Genomic DNA, 24240 nt, shown 5'->3' on the forward strand with positions numbered 1-24240 from the left:
CCGTATTTCCTCAAATAGAAGACAGTAGTCAATTAACAACGGGGTCTCTGATAATAGCCGGAGGCGTTGTTGACACAAACAATTAAAGGCTGACCCCCAAATAGCCTGGGGAGAAAACAAGGGCGGATAATATCCTGGTGCCTGTTATATAATGTGCATGCCAGTTAACATAAATACAAGTTACCTGGATTTAACTCCAGCTCTATGAGTACATGTGTAGCCCTCCAGTCTACTGTCAAAGAGAAGGGAGGGCAACAGAGGTGACGTGATATTGTTTAATTTGGAGATAACAGCACATATTTTGATAATAATGACGGCAGCTACACCACATGAGCATGGGTAACCAGAGTAACCAGGGTATATTGGAAGAGCCGACATGCATACATCCATGAACATGTTACCTGCATGCTACAGCTAAGCGATGCACTGCTAAAATGTTCCGGGTAGAACTCAAAGGGATTATTGTTGTTATTGTTGCACATGTTAAAGTAATTGTATTACCAGTAATGCTGTAACTGATTTATTTATTTCACTGCAGCAATTTACATTATGGATAAATGAAAGTATATGTAAATAAAAATAAATAAATACATAAATATATAAATCAATTAATGTGTGAATAAACACATAAGTAAATACATTAATTAATATACAATTAATAATTAATTGTACAAGAGTGTAAATATAAAAATATATATATAAATGCATTAATAAATAAATACACAAATTCAACACATATATTGTCTCATTTAATTAGCTATTTATTTATTCATGGTGACATTAGTATCACATTATATAATTATTTCTTTCTTTAATTTATTAAAACATTTAATATATGTATATATTTAGTTTTGGCCCTTAAAACCCTCCATACAGCACATGCTTATGACAAATGTTTGTCAACTCTTGGCACAACACTGCTAACCTTCTACTGAGAACCTTGGACTATTATTGGTCTGAATCTTTATCCTCACATTAAAGGCTTTGATTCTTATTTCTTCCAAAATAGATCCACAAGACTGCATTTGAAAACCTGACATGATCACAGTTCCACTCATTTTGCTTTTCACCAGTGGGTTGAAAGAGCATATAAAATTTAGAATCTTAAATGTCAGCAGATTTATATGAGTGTGCCTTAGTGTGTGTCAAAGCAAACGTCATCTGACCCTAGTAATTGTGGACTAACAATCACTCAAATCCTGGTCAAGAACTAGTTTTACATTAGGAACATCATGGGACTTATTGAGATGGGGAAGATGGGTTAATATTATATTTCATTTTAGAGAAAAAAAGTTGAGACATTTCCTACAGACAGATCTTCCAAAAAACATATAGTTTTATATCATAAGAGGTTAATTACCTCTACCTAAATTAATCCAGTGCTCAGTGACTTGCAGAAGACAACTGTGTGCAGCATGTCTCTAGTTATACAGTACCTGTAAGCTCTTTTACGCACAGTTGAGTTGGCTTTTACGCATGGCCTACACTGCCCTGTCATAACTAAACCATTTATATGATGCTTGAGTAGCTTCAGGCATGTTGGACACCTAGAGAGGACTGTATCCTCCAGGCAGATGACACGCTATGTGGAGAGAGGACATTAATTCACTTATAGCTACAAGAATCCACATTGATTCTGTTTTTCAAACCTGACACATTAGTCTGACAGTCTGGTTTTGACAGCTAAATAAAGCCCTGCTACACAGACAAGACTGTTGTCCCCTGCATATGGGCACACCACACTTGTATGACCCATGGCACACACAAATCCACCTAATTTAACTACAGCCTAACTATTTGATCTTACCCATGTTTGACCTGCAACTGAATAGGTAGAAATTCCCAATGTTACATAATATGTGAAAAAACACACCAGCACAAGGGTGCAATAGAAACAAGAAGCAAGAGAACAGAATTGAGGTGGCAGTGCCCTGCTCCAGAGAGAGGGGAGGAGGATTGAAGTGCAGACACAAGTTTTTAAAGCCTCATGCATGAATCCCTCAAGCTTCAATTTAATAGGTTCTGTCTTGAAGTAATGATTCTCTTTGCTACAACATTGTTATTGCCGGCAGATAAACCTTTGTGCTTCGGGTCTGAAAAGGTTGAGAATCATTATTTGGGAACTAACTGCTCTCAGTATCCTAGAAGAATGGCACATAGACACTGGTGTTGTAGTTTGAATACTCAAAAATAACTTGACAGGTAAATGGTTGCAACAAAAGGTCGTTTTTCACCTTAAAGTACTTGCACCAACCTCTTAATTTTACAGTTATTAGAATGTACCTAAATTATGCAAAAATGTACGTACTTTTACCAACATTAGATCTTCTTCATGTCCTAGTCCAGGGGTTTCATTGTCATCATTAGGTGTCCAGAAAACTCCAGGCAGTCATCGCTCCCATAGTCTGGTACACAAGTTGTTTTTAAACTTTTTTTTAAAATAAATTTGTGAGCTTAAGAGAATCTGTTAGACAGACCCTCATATTGACTGTACAGACATGAGAGTGGTATTGATGTGCTCATCTACCTCTTGGCAGGAAGCCGAATAGTCGTATTTCCCTAAATTTACTATTGCTTCAAGTTCCTAAACTTGCTGAAACATCTTTAAAGCTGCACTAATCAATGTTTTTATACTGACAATGAATGAAGTGACTATGTGTAATATGAAATGGATCGCTTATAGTGATGAACCCCTATCAAATTGTCAACCAACTCTAGAGTTATTCTCAGACTGTTTTCATTTAAAAAAACGCTTTATTGTATCTGTCAGCTACTTGCCCAGCACCAGACGACAGACAAGCAGAGTTAGCAACTAGCTGGTGAACATTGTTGAGCATTCTGTAGCAAGAGTTTCAATATTTCCCTCAAGAACTGGCGGAGACCAAAACAGAGCTAAAACAGGAGTGAATAGTGTCTAGAGATACAACTCCAAATTAGCACTAATGTTGCTCCATTACTGCTGGAAATAGGCAGCTGTTTACATTCACCATAAAAACAGATGAAGCCCCTTGAAAGTTCCCATTCAAGCTGAAAGCCAGCTGAATGGCAGCTGACTCCCAGCGGGCTGCCAGCCGACTCAGCAACCCCCTCCTTCTCCTGGGCGTGTCTATCTTTTCCTGTAAACCCACCTATTCATTGTAATACAGGGTATGACCAGGTGATGGCGCTTCTGTCACAGAATAGCCCACATATTCTATGAATTTTTACTGGTCATCCGAACCAGTAAACTTAACTTACTACCTAACATAACCTACTGACTTTGTATATGCACGCACCACAACTTAGAAAAAATATTTTAAATTTAAAGGAAGACCATGACTGAGCAAACAATTTGCAGACACAGATACATGACTATCTTGAATAAAAAATGCGGAGTGTCTATTTGCACCCTAGACGTAGCCTATAACAACGTGAAAACATGGCGGATATTCATCTTCCACGCCAACAGAAAAGGGCGAATTTAGAAAGGTTTCATGTCTTATGTTTGTTCTAAAGACAAGCGGCAAAGTTGTATTATATTTTCATAATCTTTCCTCAGTGAAAGCATACAAGCGCAAGTTTATCAGTCATTAGTGCGGGAGACTTGGGTTCGAGTCTATGCAGTAGCAGTTACTTATTGATAATGTTTTCCGCGGAAAAACTCTGCTGCATTTTCATAACTTTGTTAAGTAAATGCATACAACCCGAAAATAACTGAATTTAAAACCTTCAGGTTGTTATATGATGGAAATCAAATCTTGACCGATAATTCTACGGTTCTCTGCTATGTGCCATGAGTTTAATATGTTCCCTTGTTCTCTTGGTTAATAGGAAGTGTGTTTGCCTGTAGAGTATTTTAAGAGTGTTTTTATTGTTTAGCAGTGAAGAAAGGAAAATGAATGGGATGTTTGTGCTAGAAAGAGAAACAAAGTGTGCGTGACAGGATTTGGCAAGAGTTCATACTGCAAAAAATCGGAACACATTTTCAAATCAAAAAATTAAATAGCCTACTGACTGATTATTTTGTTATTTGTTTTGAATCTAACACAAAAAAGAAAGAAAAATTGCTTTTCATATTTCAATTTTAGGCTCAGATCAATTATACGAAATGGAAAAACGTAAACGACTGTATTTGATTTTAGGCAAGGCAAGACAAGGCAACGCAGCTTTATTTATATGAAAATAAACATTTGACAGTGAGAAATTAGAAACAAACGTAAAAACAAGGAATTTAAAGGATGATTAACCTTTCATTTGATGCTGGTTTGAATATTCTCACACAAATTATGCCAGAGTGCTAAAGCTGAGAATGAGTAGTGGGTAGTTCAGCGTCTGCTAACTTGTGAATTGTAGAATTGTTGAAAAATGTGCAAGCCAACCCCGGTCTATTCAGTGCATGCTGTAAGTCAGGTAAGCCCATCCACTTTATTAGCATTATCATTGCTTAACTTTTTGTTTGGGCTTAATGGGCTATTTGGTTCCATTGTCACACAAATCACGCAAGAGTGTTCATGGCCGTTGCAACTACAGTACTTTCTGAGAAGGGGTGCGGATTTGGCGGGGTGATGATGGGTTTGGGGGGGATGGTTTGGAGCCTGTTCCATTGTCTTTCAAAGCGAATGCCCCCCTCCCCCCACACCTGTGCATGTCTCATGGCAAACTGTGAATCCTTTGAATTTTTCCTCCCACGGCTCTATTACGCCTGCTCTCATTATGATCAAATAATTTTAACTATTATGTTTTATAACATATTGCCAATAAAATAAAAATAAATGAATCCCATATTCCTGCATTGAACAGACTCACTGGAGCTGAGGTTAATGTTAGCTGCACGGACAGAGACGTGTTTTCTCAAGCGAGTTCAAAGTTTTATCTATTTTACTTTCTTTTGACAATGACACGCTGGATGATGATTTTGGAGGTAATCCGACAGGAGAAGGATTGTGTAAACCAGTCGGTCTCAACAGGGCTTACGATTGGCTACGAGAAAGTGACGTTTCGGGGGGTGCCCCGAGAGGGAGATCCCACGTCATTCATTTCATTTCATTTTGACTTTTGACTTTGTAATTACCGGATAAAGGAAACCCAGTATCAGTGTATCAGAATATAATAGCAGCAATAAGAAAATAATAAAGAACAATAAATAATAAATACAAAAAAACCAACGAACAAACAAAAAACAATAAGAAAAATAATAGTAAGAAATATGTAGTAAAATAGTCGTGACATTATTTACATTATTTACACCGTCCATTGAAATACTATGTATTACTGTAAATAGCGCGTCCTGTTTTGAATCACTAGATGGGGTATGTCACATGGGCTATTTCTTGGTTTGACAGTGACAATGATTAGTCAGAGGTCCTGTAAAATGTACGGTATACTCAATTGCATCCTTCTAATGAATTAACTCAATTTATGTCCATGGACATTATAATGAAAAGGCTAAAGGCTTAATATTAGTTTGCATCCAGTGTGCTGCGTGGACTTCATTACATCTGCTGTACCGCTGCTACCACAATTATGAAATGCTAATTTGATTGTCTGTGACCCTCATAAAAGTAATATTTTACAAATCTGCATTATATAAACTAACGAAATTCGTTAAAGTAAGTCATTTGGCGACTTCTAAATCATTAAACTAAGTCTTACTTTTACTGGCGTAAAGAGTTGAATCAGTACGTCTGCTTTACACCAGTATGTAGTACTGCATACTACACAGGCATGACTCAGAAGAACAAGCTTGCACTTTTTAATCATAGTGCGTTTTGTTAATTGATCGGCTGTGTTGTGTTTTACCGGCGCACAGCAGCTTCAATTGCATCCTTCTAATGGATTAAACTATATTGCACCCTTCATTAGATAGATAGATAGATAGATATACTTTATTGATCCCAAGCTGGGAAATTACAGTGTAGCAGCAGCATTACACAGACACTAGTGACGATACAGTGACAATAACAACAACATATAGTATAAGGCTACTTTATGAAGAAGAATAGAAGTAAATACAAGTAATATTAGTGTATAAAACTAACTCGGGTCTCCTGCACTAATACCTGCGCCTCCCCGTGGACAAATGAAGCATTGCAACTGGTTTTCACTCAGGCAGTTTAGGAGCGTTTCCAGTCGGGGCCTCATTGACACGTCATCGCATTTCCCCCCTGCTTCCATTATCGGCCAGTCAAACCTATCAAGGGGCGGCCAAGGAGCCATCACGGAAACAGGGGAAATTTGTAGTGGCTTCATCTGTATGTTAATTTGTCAACTCATAAAATGTATTGTGTTTACAGCTTGCTCGACTGCCATCAATCATCAGTTAATGCTTCTTTAAAAAAAGTGCTGGGCAGTCCATCTGAGTGGTTATATATGATCGATGAAGTAAGCAAATTAACATACAGTACCAGTCAAAAGTTTGGACACACTTTCTCTTTCAACTGAATAGAAAAGTGTGTCCAAACTTTTGACTGGTACTGTATATTCAAAAAAAGAGCCTGCATCATAATGTAGCTGGTACCACAACAATTAGTTTTATTGCAGGTTAGAAACTATTTTCACCTAAATAACATAACAGAATGCACTAAAGCAGAGCTATAGATTTTGAGTTCAATAAATCTGCCATGTTTGATCTGTGATTCTGCTCCGTGTCTGTTGGTGTATACCTGGTGATTCTGTTGCTGCTGATTTTTTATGGTGCTGGCCGTCACAGCATGTGGATGTTGTATATTAGCGACCAATATTTCTTGGTTCCATAGTCAAGCTGGAAAGGCTGAGGAGAGCTGGTGTTTAACAGAGTGTAGCTGCTACAGTGATTACTCTGTTTAGCAGGTGATTGATGAGGAACACTGCTGGAAATGTCACTTACCCCGCTAATATATTTTCACCAAGGGAACATAGGAAAAGAGGTGTTAATACATTTTAATACATTTGCGGAGAGGGAGCAGAACAGAAATGCAACTTTTAAGGTTGTTTTTTTTTTTTTTTCTCAGCGATGTGCGTTTTAGGCCTCAGCTTACCACTACAGAGCTGCAGAGCTGTATGTAGATAGTATTTTTTTTTTCTAACACAGTGTTTGTCATTATCCATACACACCCAAGTTCTAATCGATTGGTGTTGTTTACCATGTAACTTGTGATTCTACAAGCCCTGGTTCATTAGGCTGTGGTTTATTCTATGGCATTCTCTGTGTTGTAGAACAAAGTGAAGTCTGTACTCTGATTGCCCTCCTTCACTGGTGATCGCTGGGAATTAATGCTGGAAACATTACTGGCTGGCACACTTAAAAGGAAAATCCAACATCCAGAATTGTCAAGCAGAATTCAGATATGTTGTTCTCATTATCTTGGACAGTGTAGTCACTATTTGAGATAATAAACAGCTCTCTGTCCCAGAGCAATAAATGCAGGAACAGAAGCTCTGATCTGTAATATGATTGGGGTGTACAGTGCAGTGTGCTGCTTTGAATATGAACCCAATGAACCGTAACCACACAGTGTTTGCTCGAGCCTCATCATAGCATCCCTGGGTTTAAAGTACCAGAAAGATTTATCATTGCTACAACCAAAGTAGTACTGATTTCTCTAACCAACAGCAAGCTGATATGATTAGTATTGAACATCACTGGAGCCGCTAATACATATTAATACACGGACATGTATTGTAGTTGGTAATGTTCATATTTTAGCTTCATGGAATTTTAATTCAATAAAATCCATAGTGTAAAGGAAAAAAGGTTTTACTTTAAAATGTCACTCGGCAGCCACTTTGCTTCCATATCTTCACTGAAGTGCTGTTTTATGTCCATGTTGAAGCTAACTGCTACTCAGCTGGCTGCTGACATTTCTGGACACTCACCTTAAGAGGGCATTACCCTTAAAATGAATACTCCTCTTACACATATCCCAAAACAAAATACTGAAAATCAATCTTGAGGGCTCAGTTGTTTGGAGCAAAGGTGTGCTCGCAAGGTGAACACCTCCCTTTAATGTCTTTGATTAATGAAGTGGTGCAGCAGGAAATGTCATGTTAGCTGTTGACACATCTAAACTAGGGGGGCACAACGGGTGGTTAGGGGCCTGCATTCAGCAATGGCCCTTGGCCACAGTTGGCCAGGAGCCCCATTAGTGTTTGGTCGGTTAGAGTTATTATGTACTATGTGTCAGTGAAGCTGTTAATACATTTTCGCCATGGGAGCACTAGCAGTGCTGCGGAGTCCATTTAGCTCAGGGGCTTTGGCATCGTTCCAACAGCAACAACTCTGCATCAAGAATCACAGATTAAAGTAGTATGGCGATTGTTATTTGGTAATACATGTACACCATGGGAAGTGAGTGGGAGTGTTAATGGATTATGGATTGCACCCATTGAGACATACTTTCATTGTGAACTCAGGGTCCCAGCAAAGCTGCAGATGGAGAATGATTTTTCAGAATCAAAATTGTGACGGTGGGTAGTAAAATGATGTTGTCGGCACCTTTTCCCAAATTATATTGGGATGTTGAGTATGTGGACTATTCTACAAAAACTATGCAGAAATCAGTGTTTTGTTTTGTTTTATTAGACAGTGACTAACTTGACTTAGGAGGTTATTTTCTGTAGTCTAAGGTTTACTAACTAAGGCTTTTAAGGCAAGAACAAGATCATTTTGATATATTAGATGTATTTTTAGGGATGCAGATTTGTTTTCACTTTATTTTGAGCTAAGCCGAAAACAGAGTTCTGAAAATCTTCTTATTTAAAAAAAGTTAATTAGTCTGCCAAAGTTTTAATCACACAGAAAGATGAATTTTCCCAGACAAATTCCAAATGCTTACATCTGTCCAAATCCCTGTTCAGCAATATGAGCACACATTTGACATTTGTTCTGGTTCCGCTTGGTTTTAACTTTACAGCCCCCTGGAAACCAAACAAGAAATTGGTGATTTTTGCCAGGTATGAGGAGCAAGACTTGACAAAACATCTGTTCCAATTTTGGCTTGTGGCAAGTTATATATTGTGGATGCAGATATCCCTCGCTCCAGTTGTTTTTACACTGTCAAGTAACACGAGGTCATTTTACAGTTTCTTTCCATGTGTTTTTACTGAGTGACAGCTTAAAAACAGCATCACCTACATTATGTGAATATTTTGCTGAGCTGAAATATTGGATTGGTAAACATATTCTGAAGTAATTAGTTTATTTTAATCTCCAAGTATACAGAGATGTATTTATAATGCATATGTATTGTATTAATTGGGTGTTACCAGTGGTATTGTTCAGCAGAGGTGGATTGTGGTTTGTTAAGTGTTAATGGACATTGAATCCATTGTGCTGATCCATTGTCAAATAATAAAAGTTAAGTGGATTTTGTTATTTATTTTTAAACTGAATATATTACTCGTCTTTCATAACTAATGACTCCATGATGGGCACTGGCTAGTTAATGCCATAATTCTGATTACTTTTAATATAATTTAATTTAATTCTATAGTTGTTCTTTTTATGGAATTGTAGTTTATGTAGACATCGTCACCAGCTCACTTAGTGAAAGTGAAAAGTTATGCAGGTTGACTTTCATTCTGTGGCATCTGATTTAGTTCATCCATAACAGCAGATTCAAGGAGGGATTTGCCTTGCTATTTTTAGTGGATGGTTGGCTAATATGTATCGCTTATACTGTGGGAGAGAACAGTAGAGGCAGTACAGGGACTTCACTTAGGTAAGGATGTTTAACTTCTTTTCAGCATCAGCTGTGTTAGACACATGGACAGATGGAGTCGTTATTCTTAATTGTAGACATAGTTTTAATAGATAATGTATAGAGTCAATCAATGTAAAGTTTGCATTCTGACCAATAACCAATTGTTGTAGGTTTGATATGTCTTCACACAACCATTTGAGCAAATTATCTTTGAAAGATGCTACATGGTTACATGTGGAGTTGTAGGATTATCATTTAATTAGTGGTGCAGAATTATTTTAGAATTGTAGAAACTAATAGTGGGAAACTGAAAACGTGCAATTTAGGAGGAAAGAAGAGAGAGGAAAGCACAAATTAGAAAGGATCAAACAGAAAACAGGATACAATTGTCTATGTATAAGGTTTCTGCAAGACACTAATGATTTATTAATAACTTTACAAAAGCCTTCATCAACACGTCTCTCTTCCATCCCTTCCTGTCTCCCTCACTTCCTCATCCCTTCTGGCTCTTATCTTTTACTTCCTTCATTCCTAATTCGTTCTGTCCGTCTTAACTATTTGCCTTTTTTGTCCTCACTCTTTTTTCTTCCCTTCCTCTTTTATTATTTCTCTCCTCATGCCAAACTTTTTTGCATGTCACTGTCATTTCTTAGCCTTGCTTTCATAACCGCACTCTGTCCTCTGTCTTTACACACCTCTGTTTCACTATTAAAATGCTGCCCTTGCCTGGAGTTGCCATAGCAATGCACTGACCTACCCTAAGGCTGTGAAGTGCTGGAAGGGCCGAACACAACAGAGAAGCTTCATCAGTCACTCTCAGAAGACACCCACATACAGAGGAATGCCCCAATGCACACACAGATGTGGAGAGACACTAATAAAAAGCCACGCACACACACACATAGTAAGTTACTCCATTGATGATGGGTAGATAAATAAGTTGTCCACCACTGCACAAACCAGCATTGAATTCCCAACAAAACTGCTTTCAGCTTTTCCAGGCACTTCATTTAACAGCAAAACACAGCCTGTGCAGTTGAGTTTTCCTCATGCACGTGAGTATCCAAAAATTTCCACCTGGAATTATGTGCAAGGAAAAATATCTCTATATTTCAGTGGCTGGTATACATAATTGTAAAAGACCTTGGAAGAAAGGCAGCACCTGCATAATGTGCCAGCCCAGCAACAAGCTTTTGTATTCCAAAAGATGCAACTTTATTCTAATTTCTCCACTGAGTATGTGCTTTTTTAGTCATGTGGGATTTTTGTATGTTGTAGTTTTTGTTCGGAACATTTCATCCCCACAAAATCTGCACAAAATCTGCACACAACTGTTTGTTATTCTGATCGGTCCAGAATCATAATGCACTCTTTTTTTCTTTTTTCAAATAACCCAAAAATGACCTCAACAGAGAAAGAAACAGAGACAAATTTAAAACAAAGGAGTCATTCAGTATTATGTAATCAAAGTTATTATACTACTGAATACAACTGCTAATTTGAATTTTGGAGGTCGCAGCTAAACAAGGTTGTATAGTACTGATAAAAACAAGCCAAACATATCCAAGCATGGTGCACTCAGCAAGTGGACTGCACTCTCTGTTTATGTTGTAAATCACAACTAGTTACCCAAAACAGCATTGATTAATGACAGCAACTTAAGTCATTTGCTGTTTTGTAATCTGAATTTGCGCTGAAAATTACTTAATTACAGTCCAACAAATATCTCTCTACCCAGGTAGACCATTCTCTCAGGGGTCAGTTGTTAGGTTCAGTTCTTGAAATACTCCTCACTGAAACCGCAATGGAGACAAAGCTTTTATTTTTTAAATTAATGTTTGTTAAAAAAAAAAAAAAAAATGTAAATGTTTTATTTAAATAAATTGAAGTAGCTAGATTCATTCAAGTGTCGGCTGATGGTTTTATTCTTCTTGTCATAGCTTGGGCACAAGGCCTTGTATTAGTATTAGTAGCAGTAAACCTATAGACCATACACTGCACTATGCCTATTTACCTCTCTGATAAATTCATTATGCCTGTGAGATACATTTATCTTTCTGTTGAAATACAACAGAATATTTATTAGCAGTATAGTTGAAAGGATAGCATTGTTTCATTAAAGTGGCATGTTTTTATTTCCCATGTTATTCACTTTGTAACTTTAATATACTTTATTTGGTACCAGGAGCTGTACATACATGCATTGAGTACATGTATTTGTTGTCCGCATTGTTGATTATAGGCTTGTTTCCTGCAATGTTTATTCATCACACATGGGCTTGTAAGCTACAGTAGATGTCTGAAAGACGCCTTGAACACTTTGATGTTTTCTAGAAAGGGCAAGTGTCAGGTTTCATTTGCAGGCAAGATGATTTAGCTGGAAGGCCATATTAAGCCCATAGGCTATTATTTGTCTACTATATGTAGATTGATTATTAAAACATTAAAGCATTAACTAACATGTTTAAGATAAACCCTAAAATTGTCTAATGTTAAAAGCAAAGTAATAATAATTATTAATTAAAAAGATTCATTTTTAATGTATTACATCTCAAATGTAACCAACAAATGTATTATACAGGATTTATGATTCCTTTAATTTAAGCAATGAACATGGATCTACAATTGGGACATGTGAGCTGTCAGATCATGACAGGATGAAGCTACAGTTCTCACCACTTCATGCATACTGAATCTCACATCCATCCTACATTGGCACTGCATATAATCAATTGTTTTACACAGAATCAAAAGAGTATGTTGGATGATTCAAAAGTCTAATATCAGCCTTAAAAAAGACCAAACTGTTTAAAATTACATGACTGAAAAAGAACAAACCTTCATCGCCAGAATTTAAATGGTTTCTTTCAGAGCCTGGGCAAAATTGCAGCTGTAGTTAAGTATGTGATTAGCTGTTATTGACGATACTTACTTGGACTATAATTTCTAGAATTTCATTGCATTTTAGTATTTTGAACACTTTGTCTAAAATAACCTCTGATTCTTCCAGATGACCTCCTCAGACTTTGGTCAAATGAGGGAATACCTTTGTGCACCAGGCTGGCTCATTAAAACACGCCAGCCTGGCAGACACAGGACTGTAGAGTCACATAAGTGTGACACTAATGACTTGGCTCAGACACGTGATTCCTTTCATTTTCTCTTCTTTCCGTAGCTTCCTTCCCTCCCTCTTCCCATCCTTTAGTTAGTGCTTTTAGATCAGGTTTTGAATTTGGTTGTATGTCTCACCTTGTTAAAACAAAGCAGGCGGTATGTTTGCACAAAGGACAGCATGGTCAGCTCAGTATGAGTAACTTGCCTCTAATGCATGACTTCATACAACCCAAATAGTTAGTCAATTAGAGTAAATTATACATGTTTAGGGCCCACTGCAATTAGTTCACTGTTTGACTGGAGTCTCTGTCTTTCTCCTTTCCTGTCTCCTCCCCCTCCCCCCTTCCTCTCGCCTGTCATCTCTCTGTCGCTAGTCGTTCTCTCTCTTCTTCCACCTCTCTCCTGTCTTTCTCTTCATCTTCTTTTCTTTTTTCCCTCTTCCCCCCTCTTTGTCTTCCTCTCAGCCCCCCAACCTTCCCCTTTTTCTCTCTGTCCTAGTTCTCAGGGTCTCATGGTGAAGCTTTGTCTAATTACCATGCTAGCGTTTAATTGGAACAGCATACACAAACACACGAATTGACTGATTGAATACCCCTTACATGTAGACTGGCTGCACTATGTGCACACACACACACACACACACACACACACACACACACACACACACACACACACACACACACACACACACACACACACACACCAGTTGGATACACATTACATGCACATATTAAACACCCAGCAAGTTAACATGCTCCAGTTGTACAAATACACATAACACACAGCGTACACCAGGGTTAGATACTGTGGAGTTCATCCAGGTTGTACTACAGCTACTCTGTTGCTGCCCCTTCTGTGGCACTAAGGCGTGTTGGCTACAGTCATAGATTGATTTTGGCCTAGTTATACCATGAGCTGCCTGTAGCTGCTTCCACAGTAGAACTGTGTCATCCAAAAACTGGCAACAACAGATGCACATTGGAGGAAAACCACTAGCCAGATACACACAAGGAATACCATGCACTCACATCCACATATTGTTGGATCTCTATCAAACCAAACTTTCACATCGTGGGGATTTTGTGATGCTGATATTTTACAATTACTTAATTTCTACTGCAGTGACTGTAATATAATAAACGTTATTGGATTATATTTTATTGTTGATATTATGAGATATATTTGATATATCTACTTGGTAGATTTGCATTCCATGTGAATCATCACATACTGTACTAGAATGTTGTACAGATATTGCTGAAGTTTTTTGAGACTATCCTACATGAGTGATTCCCACCTGCGGTTCATGACCCTTCTAGGCGACAGAAGGTGAATCTGATGGATCATAAGATGATTGGCTGGATAGGAAAGAAAAAAAACAAAATCCAAATTCCAGTGTCTTTTCTTGTTGTTCGTGATGTTGAGCTGTTGCTTGTTGGCTGCAAGGTTCATCTTGGTCACTTAACTGATAATGATGTTTGATTGCAGTATTCAAATGGTTACTATTATTATTATTATTTTATCTAGGTACAATTTAATTAAAAAAAAAAAAAATCTGTTTTCTTTTCTGTGTTTCAGTCCTGCCCAGCCATACGTGTGGCACCCCTGGGCTAATTCCAAATGGAGTCATCCATGGCTCGCGGTACAACATGGGGGACAAGATCCGTTACAGCTGTGAGTCAGGTTTTGTACTGGAAGGACATAGTATCCTCACATGTATTGTATCACCAGGCAGTGGAGCACAGTGGGACTTCCCATCACCATTCTGTAGAGGTAAGAAGTTATTTCTTTCTGTCTCCCTTTCCTTTTTTTCTGTTCATTAATACTTGTTTAATTTATATTTTAATGAAATAATTTAAATTGATTTAAAGACATTAATTATATGTAAGTCAAAGCTTGTACTTAAAGTAGATCATAAAAGTATGTCATATGTATTCTATATTACAACTTTCACAAAATCATGTCCCAAACCAGGTATCTACCTTCATATAATTCCTAATTAAAATATATTTCTAGAAATGTCTAGTGTCAGTTCACACTAGGCATTTCTCTAACTCTTAATTGTTTGGGTCATGAGAATTGAAGGACCTTAACGTGGGGTGAGCAGCCGGAAGAAGATGAGAAGCCCCAGTGTATTGATTACTTTTAAATCATAGCAAGGTCTTGCTCAAATAACGTAACAAACCATTGTATGAACCAAATGGAGCCAAAAATCCTCAAGCAAAGCCTTTCTAATGGTTCATTACTCTACAGACAAGAAAAAATCTGTCCAGGTTTTCACCATCCGGGCCGGTAGATGTTTGAACATATCAGTTCAGGGAAACTCACTGTTAAATCCTAGTGTCTTTCAGCATTTACATTTTAGTTATTTGGCTTCAGGCTTTCTTCTGCCTTCTGTAATTTGTTGTCTTCAAGTGTTTGAGAAATACTGTGTACAAAATACTGTTTTAATGAAAACCTGATGATGTCATCAGGGACGATGATGATGACGATGTGAAGATCATATTATTGTTGTTTTAGTTATATGTTCATTCATGAACAGAAATGAGAAATTTAACGTACATACTATAGAAAACAAACATTAAAAATAATTATGTTTGTTACGTTTGGTTTATAAAGTCAATCCAGGAAATCTCCAAAATGTATGATATATGAAAAATACCGTATGTGTAGAGAATTGCAATTCTTACCATACTTCAACCTCTCTGTCTCTCTCCAGCGGAGGGAGCATGTGGCGGTACGTTACGAGGCACTGCAGGTTCAATAACTAGCCCTGGATACCCTGCAGAGTATGACAACAACCTGGACTGCACATGGTCAGTCCTCGCTGAACCTGGCGACACTATAGCTCTCGTCTTCAATGACTTCTTATTAGAGGACAAGTATGACTTCCTGGAAATCAGCGGGACAGAGGCACCAAGCATATGGTGAGAACCATCTCATACACAGACTACATTGTTTTGTTTTATTTTATGTATTAGTTTATATGTAAGGGACAAGCACAGAGAACATTGGCTGTTGCAGAAGCAGTGTCCAGTGCACTGTGCATGTGTATATAGTTGAAACTAATCCAGTCACATTCAAGCAATCATTAAAATTACATGTTACAGTTTAAAATCAGTATAATAAAACAAGAACAGCCATCCATGACAACACACAAACAAACAGACAAATAACTCAAGTACAAAGATGATGACTAGTTGGTGCCTTGATTATAGTTCTTTTAAAATCCTGAATCTGCTTTGAACTGGCAGGTTGGGAATTCAGGAGGGTTGTGCCTTTGATTGAGAATGCAGTTTGTGCAAAGAAAGTTTGACAGTGTCTAATTCTAAAGGGTTTCTTCTGACATGCTTAGTTTGTTAGTGTCAGTGTGGTGAAGTCGAGGTATGACAGTGTTGAAAATGGGTGGAGCTAGATGGTGGAGACATTTAAATGTAAGTTTGATTTGTCTGATTTGCCTAAAAAGTTTGAAAATTGACCCTGACAGTTCCACCTAACTTATGTTATGTTATGTGTTTGTCAAACCTTAGCTGAGGGTCCAAAAGAATTCAAAGAAAATACTCCAGTACTGTCTCTAGTGCATTGTCTTTTATCCTCACTTTGAAAGTGTCTGTGTTTGGGATCTTTCTGATTAAGAGGCACAAAGAGACAGTTTTTTATACATATATTCAGTGTTAGGCAGGAAGTGTCAAGCCAGTGTTCCACCTTGCCCAAGCAGTCTTTTAGTTTGGCTGCAGCAATAGTAGGTGTTTTTGCTGCCACAAATAAAGCAGTATTGTCTGCGTACATTTGTAGCACAATTCCTTTGCATCACTCAAAGATGTCATTGATATACACACTAAACAATAAAGGTCCAAGAGCTGATCCTTGTTGTATGCTCATTTTACTTTTCACGTCATTCAGATGTGGAATGACCGATGGTGACCTGTAGACTCCTGTATCATATATGATAATTAAACCATGTTTTTGGTAGTTTGGACAGTAAGATGTCATGATTGACAGTATCTAAAAACACCTTAAAAGACTACACTTCCTAAGTGTGTCATTAACTGTTGCGCTACAACCAAGAAAAATGACTTTGGGAAAAAATGGAAGTATAGAAATAGGCTTGTAATTTGGTTAGCTGCACCTGACTTGAAAATGGGGGCAATCAGAGCTGTTTCCCAATGATCATGGATTTTTTCTGTAGCTATAGACAAGATCATGATTTTGGCTAATGGTTCTGCAAGAGTGGATGAGTGTCCCCTTGAGAATATTGTGCTTACATTAAAGACAGTTTATGAATTACACAGATTGGTAATGATTTTGTGTACTGTATCATTTTAATAAAAAAAGAGCTGTTGACTAATTGAACTGACTGTGTAAGTCATTGAGTGTTCTGGTAGTTAGTTTTACCAGCACACACACTTTTAAAATTAAGAATACTGTTGGCTTTCATGTTGGTTTGTTCAGAATATCACACATTTCTGTTGAAGGCTTAGATGTGTTTTTGAAGGGGTAGAGGCAATCTAATGGTTACGCATGCAGTGTTGTTGCTAGCTCACGTTGGTGGAAAATGCTGGGGAAATCTAGATAGGGGAAAGGAAAAGGTAGTTTGTCCTCCCTTAGTAATAACACCAGAGATGCCTCTGAGCCAGTTCTGCTCGGAAATCGACAATAGTAGACTGATTATTTTGGTTTGCTCCTGGGTTTCAGTGTGTCTAATATATTTGTGAAGCAATGTGTGGCTGATAACGAGCATATGTGTTCTCAAATCAACACTTGATGAATTACACTAAATGTAGGAAATTAGGAATTACTGTCATTTTAAACAGGACTAGATTAACCAGTCATATCACTTTTTACCTTTTTGCTTTTTCAGAGATCAATTATTTTCTGTGTAATTGAAAATAAATAATTATAAAAAATAAAACAAAATCTATTAAATGAATTCATAAATGTCTAGTTGCTGCTACAATGCTCTAACATGAATAATTATTTATACAACACATCCTTTTTCTTTAAAAATGAGATGCATTCATTCATCCTCAGCTTGTTTTTACACTGTTGAAGTGTCCTCAGAACTGCTCAAGGTGACATGACATTTAGTCCAATTCAATAAATACAAATATCTGTGTGACCAGGTATGTTTGTATCTAGAGGGCACAGAGGGTGAGGCAATGCTGTGCAACTGTGGCAATACAATTTTGAAATCTTTATTTATCTTTTCTGACTGGTAAATATGATTCAGAAAAATGCAATCACAGATCACCTTGTTCTCCTGACTTCAACTGATGGATGACATTGTCTTCCACGTGTAAAAAAAAAAAAAATCATGATTGCGAAGCAACTTGCAGAGAAATAGAATGGATAGGTGGACAGATAAATAAGTGTAGCGAAGGAAGCAAGGATAGCACTAGATGGAAACAAAAGGAATGGAGAATAATTGCACGTTTAGTCCTGTCACCAGCCAAGCAGTACGCATCAACCATGGCATTCTCATGATACCGTTTGTGTGCGCACGTGTGTATGTCTGTGTGTCTGTGTCAGGTCTTAAGTGGCCCTCTGACAGGGTGAGCTGTTGATCGTTTCTCTAGGCTCTGACAGATTACACACACTCTCAAGTGTGTATGCACATACACACATAGCTGGTCTCTGACAGTATAACACTCAAGGACCACTGTCAACCCACCCTCTGCAATGCAGGGGGAAGACAGGGAGTATACCAGAGAGTACACCCAACATTTTGTCAAGTGCAATATGGTGGCTGCTAAAACCAAAGCCTGTTGTCTTGACAATTCTGATCTCAAATGATTAACCATAACACCCTTAAGCATTCACATTATTAATTTGGCTTAATAAAACCCAACAATTAGAGTAGCAACCCTGGAGTCTAGAAGGAAGTAATTTGGCAGTTTGTTTGATGAGCCTCAACAAAACTGTTATGCACTACAACAAATGCGGTGCATAAAAATACACCACTGCTGAAATGTATTGCTGCACAAAAACTAGATAAAATGAATACAAATTAAATTAGAGACACAAGTTATATTTGTGTATGAGAATAAGTGTACTGTGAAACGTATGTTGACAAATTGCAATATAAGGTGATACAATAATGGTATATTGCATGTTATACTAGGTTAAGGACCGAAGTGAACTAACTTTAATATTTAATATTTTACTTGATTACATAAAAGTAGTTAAATGTTTTGTGTAAACATAAAACTCTCTAAAAGTTTTTTTTTTCCTGATGCATGGCAAAAACATTTCAGTTGCATAAAAATATGCTTCAATGGGCCGATCCAACGCAATACTAAGTACTTTTCTCCAGTGGTGGGATTAAGAGATGATTGACGCTTTCACTGAGGCATGTGGGCAGGTCATTGTGAAAATGACTGACACATGACAGGACCACTGTGACGGGTTCTTCCTGTTTACCGAGAGCTTTTTCTGATTGGCTGTCCCAAAAGCAATTTCCTGTTTCATGTTCCTGTCTGATAGCTGGCAGGTTGAATGTCAGGTTGACTAGATGTCACATACCCACAAACACTGCTGAACACACACACACACACACACACACAAACACAAACACAAACACACATGTGCGCGCACGCACACACATACACACATGTGCACACACATAATTGTGCTGGAACTTTTTTACTTTTTTATTCAAGTGGACAAGGAGAACGTTTTGTTTCAGAATAGAATTATGGCCAGTTCAATTCATGCAATTTCTTTAACCTGAAGTGTTAGGCTATTTCTGCATACAGTTATAAGCATGTGTGTCCTGTTTTTTCTCTACTAAGCTATATAACATGGCTTACAAATGTAAGTCTAACTTGGATATGTCTTGGATAATCTAGTTGTATCCAGTTTTCATGCAACTGATCTGCTGTGCTGTAATGTTTAGAGCCATCTCACTTAACTTCAAACCTGCCTGCTGAGTGACAGTTAGCTACTTAACATTTCAGACTTGCAAAAATAAAGCAGCTACTACTAACTACTAATTACTATATAACATAGTTCAGAGTATACTCCCCCCCCCCCCCCCTCTCCACACACACCCTTCAAAGTAAGATTCCCCCTATGTGAAGCACTTCAGGGGGAATTCCCTCCAATTTTGAAATATGAATTTAAGGCCCTGTCTACTGTACTGGTGTCTGTCTACTGTACTTTTTTTTTTTTTTTTAAAGGTGCACATCCTGCTAGCTATCTGAAACAACACAGTACTACAGTACATCAACTGTTTGCTTTTAAGCTGTGAAATTAGTTTGACTGTGCTGTACCATTTCAAGTTTTTTGATTCTTGAATCTTGAGTTTGGTAACTTGCAAAATAGTGTTATAAACCAACATGAAGACAGTGATAAGATTATGGCTCATGATCTTGCCTAAAAAAAACACTATTTCCGCAATATCGCCCATCCTTAAGTCCCACTTAATGCATATATTTGCCCATATTTTCAATGAATCAACATGTAGATTTATATTCACCAGGGGAAATCAATTATCTGACCAGTTAACAACATTTTTAAAAGAAGACATTTTTGTTTCTCCAAACAACAGTGCATGAATGGATGAATTTTTAATTTTCAAATTCAATCATGTTATTTTAATGCATTATTAACTTTAACTAGGGGTGCAATGGTACAGGTAACCCACGGTACGGTCCGTACCTCGGTATTTGGAGCACGGTTTAGGTACGTGTTTTGTGCGTAAAGAGAACAACTTTTTTTCTCCCAAAATTATCTCTTTATTTTGCTTGTCGCAGTAAACAAATTCCAGTATCACTGATGTAGTGAATAATATAACACTTTTCTTTCAAGTTAACAGTTACTAAACACAACACTTTCAAATGGTAAATTGCCTCTTATTCCTTGACTACTTGTATGCACTATGCAGTAGTATAAAATATGTTTAAAAAATTAAAACACTGGGTGTCCGGGAAGGGGGGGTGCGATTGATCTAATAAGCAGCAACACAGAGCTATAAGGACGTTGTACTCTCACACGTGATGCATTGATAGTCACACAAGCACGCGCAGTCACTCTCTAGTGCGCACTCTTGCTTGCTCGCTCCAGATTCCGGGAGATTGTAGCTCATTTGCGGGCGTCAAGGAGCCGCTATCAATATGCGGGAGACTCCCGGAGCTTCCGGGAGAGAATTTCTGTCAACAGTTTTCACTCCCTAGTCGTTGTGTTCAACGGCGAAACCGAAATTAACCCACACCTGAGATTTGAATGAAGCCGGTGCTTCTTCAAACTTTTGTCTCTCAACTCCTCCGCTAGTGCTGGCCATGCCCCTTTGTTTTCTTGTTTCCGCTTCTGTGTGTGAGCTGAACCCGGCTCCAGTTACAACAGTGTGAGAGGGGGTGCGTGGGTGGAGGCACAACAGTGATTGGACATTAACTCACGAGGAGGGCTTTTCTCACACACACACACACACACACACACACACACACACACACACACACACAGTGGCCTATATAGCATCAATGCAAAATGAATTGCAAAACCGAAAACATGCGGTCCATAAGGGCGTATTGTTCCGTGCAGAGCGGACCGAATGGTTCAATATTTTACCGAGTACCGTTGCATCCCTAACTTCCTTATTTAAACATATTTTAATGTTACTTTGAGTTTATATTTGCTGTATGATCAATGAAAATGATAAGCAATGACCCTGGTTTCATGAACAAGCTGATCAACTATTACATACTAGTGATGGATTTCATGATTCGTTGTCGAGATTCAGTTCCCGTCGGTCAGTTCGGCAGAAAGAATCGGTTTATATAGTTCGTTCAGTCGTGTTTCCGGTACAACGTTGTTTAGCGGTGAATCATAATGCACGGTTCTCAGATCCTCGTTCTCAAACGATCGTGCTAACGGTCAACAAAACACAGTAGTTCAAGGTAAATACATAGCTGCAACTTCATGATTATGTACAATACAACAGTGGCTAATGTGTATACACCTTGACATTAAATTTACATGTATTGAAGGTAAATAGAGAGTAGACTCCGGCTAAATCAGCTAATTTATTGTCTTCATTTTTTGTTCACTTTCAGCAAGGGCTACTAAATAAAGATATAAAGACCCAATATGCTGACAAACATGTTTAAAAGCTTGGCAGAAATATTGTAACGAACTGGGCCACGTTAGTTATGTGTGTTATTAAAAAAGAGAGATTAAGCCCAGATACTTAAGTCACTCCGTTCATATCTCTCCTGTCGGTCTCGTTCAGTCAGTCACTCCGTTCATTCATCTCAGTCGGTCTCGTTCAGTCAGTGATTCACTCTCAAGATGCGTTCACAGACACTCAGGAAGCTAGCACTTAGCTTAACATTCGCTAACATTCGGAAATGAGTCCTTCAACAGAACAGTATCTTTCCTGAGTGTCTGTGAACGCATCTTGAGAGCGAGTGACTCAACAGACAACATACGATTGGCTGTCTCTCTCAGTCCCTTTTCACCACTCTGATAACTTAACAGTGAACACAGCGAAGAAAAGAACGAGAGAGAAGTGAAACGGGGAATCAGGTCAGTTTGTTCGTTTTAAAGAGTCGTTCGAACTGATTCGTTCGCGAACGGGCCATCTCTATTACATACTACTGTGAGTACTGTGTTGCAAACAATCAAATATGTACAGGACATGCTCTCAATCAATATTTATAATTAATGGTGGACATGTAAGGAGATGAGGGGTGAAAGGCACTAACAGCATCAACAATTCTGGATTCAAGACTGAACACATCTCAGCCTCTATGAGAGCATAAATGGTGAATGACAGACAATGATAGATGTCATCAGCAATTATATATGATATTTAATTTCACACCAATATCCAATTAGATTATTTCAGCTGTCCTATTTATAAAAGCACAAATGAGCCCTTTTCTCGGAACCTAAGGAACAAAACAGGAATGTACTGCACCAATATCTGCAAAACACTACAGCAGGTACTCAACACTGTTTTTACCAAGATGTTGGTAAGTTCAGTTTACATGTTTACTTGTCTGTGCCAGGATATTGGTGACCTACTAAGACACATAAACTGTTATCCTGAATAACGATTTTACATGGAACATAGACTGTTATCTGGAATATTTTGTGCACTTGTGAAAAAACAAGTTATTATCTTAAAATCAGATTTTCTCTCCGATTACACAAGCGTGCACTGTTTATCAGTACCATTAATGTTTACAGCAGTGTTTTCCCTGCTCCTACACCCCTCGTCTCGTTTTTTATGCTCTAACCTCTACCCTTCTAACCTTCATTTATCTCTTTTTTCCTTTATTCTTTGCACTTCAACAATCCCTCCAGCTATTACTTCTCCTTTACTGCCTTTCCCTGCCCTCTTTCTATCCTCTCCTCCTCTATCAGTCCATCAGAGCACAAGACAAAATGAAATGCTTAAAGCTCAACAGTGTTAGCCGTGTCATTTCCCTCAACTGAATGAATTCTTACTCTGCTAAAGGCCATTATATCCAAGGAGGACGATTAACAGTGATAAATCATATTTTTTATTATTAACCCTAACCCTTGCCCACTACATTATTCACATTGATTTTAACCTGGTTGTCAGTGCTGTAAACTCAAGAATGTGTTATAGTGTATCATCACCATGATAGTCAAGGATTTGTAATGAGCAGCAGTTTGTTATGCTGATTTAAAAAGGATGATGGGATCTCTGAATTTTCATGAACCTCTTCCACACTTATCTTTTCCAGACTTCTAACTAAACGAAAGGTCCTAATTGAGAATTACTCCATTAATTGGGTAACACGGTCACTACACATAATGTAATGAAGCTATTACCCGTGAAGCAGGCCTCCTTCCTAAATACATTTTGCTTGCAAGAAGTCATGGACTATTTTGATGCATCCATACATGACAAATGTATATTATATGATACTTATGGTCATTTTCCCTGTATAGCACACATGATATAAAAGTAACACCAAATCTACTACAGCAAAACCACAAATTGTAATGCAAAGTACACCCTGAGGCTATATGCCTCTTACAGGATTTTAGCAATTCCTCATGTAAGACAGTAGAAACAGTTTCCTTATTTATTAAAACTAGTGCAGTGCCCGTGCAAAATCTATTTTTGTGTGTGTTTTTACTATATTTGTTGGTTTGATGTGTTTGAATGCTCATTGTTACAATTACACAACAGAAGTTCACGTTCTGTCTGCCACTTGTCTGTAGCTGGTTGTGCTTTGCATGTGCGGGATTCTGAAACGTCCTTAAATTCGGGACCATTAGGCCTATCCCTCGTTTCAATTTGAGACCTTGCAGTCGGAATTGTTGTTTGTTTATTCAAAGTCTGAAGCTGCGTTCAGACCAAAAGCGTCTGACGCGAAAAAATCGCTTGAATCGCTTCTATCGCGCCGCTTGATCATAAATATACATTTTTGGATCATCGCTTCATTCGCGCTTGTGACGTCGGGAGAAACTCACCGCTGATTGGATGTCGCGG

At 37.9% G+C, this 24240-nt stretch overlaps 1 protein-coding gene across 1 annotated transcript in view; it reads left to right on the top strand.

Annotated features, from left to right (window-relative positions):
• The window catches only part of LOC133989379 (CUB and sushi domain-containing protein 1-like), a 356447-nt gene that overhangs the window by 107096 nt on the left and 225111 nt on the right, over positions 1-24240 (top strand). The window contains exons 4-5 of the mRNA XM_062428141.1: positions 14352-14546; positions 15493-15700. Coding sequence (XP_062284125.1) covers positions 14352-14546; positions 15493-15700 — 403 coding nt within the window. The remainder of the gene's footprint in view (positions 1-14351; positions 14547-15492; positions 15701-24240) is intronic.

The sequence above is a fragment of the Scomber scombrus genome, chromosome 1 (genome assembly GCF_963691925.1).
Source record: "Scomber scombrus chromosome 1, fScoSco1.1, whole genome shotgun sequence".
Lineage (NCBI taxonomy): Eukaryota > Metazoa > Chordata > Actinopteri > Scombriformes > Scombridae > Scomber > Scomber scombrus.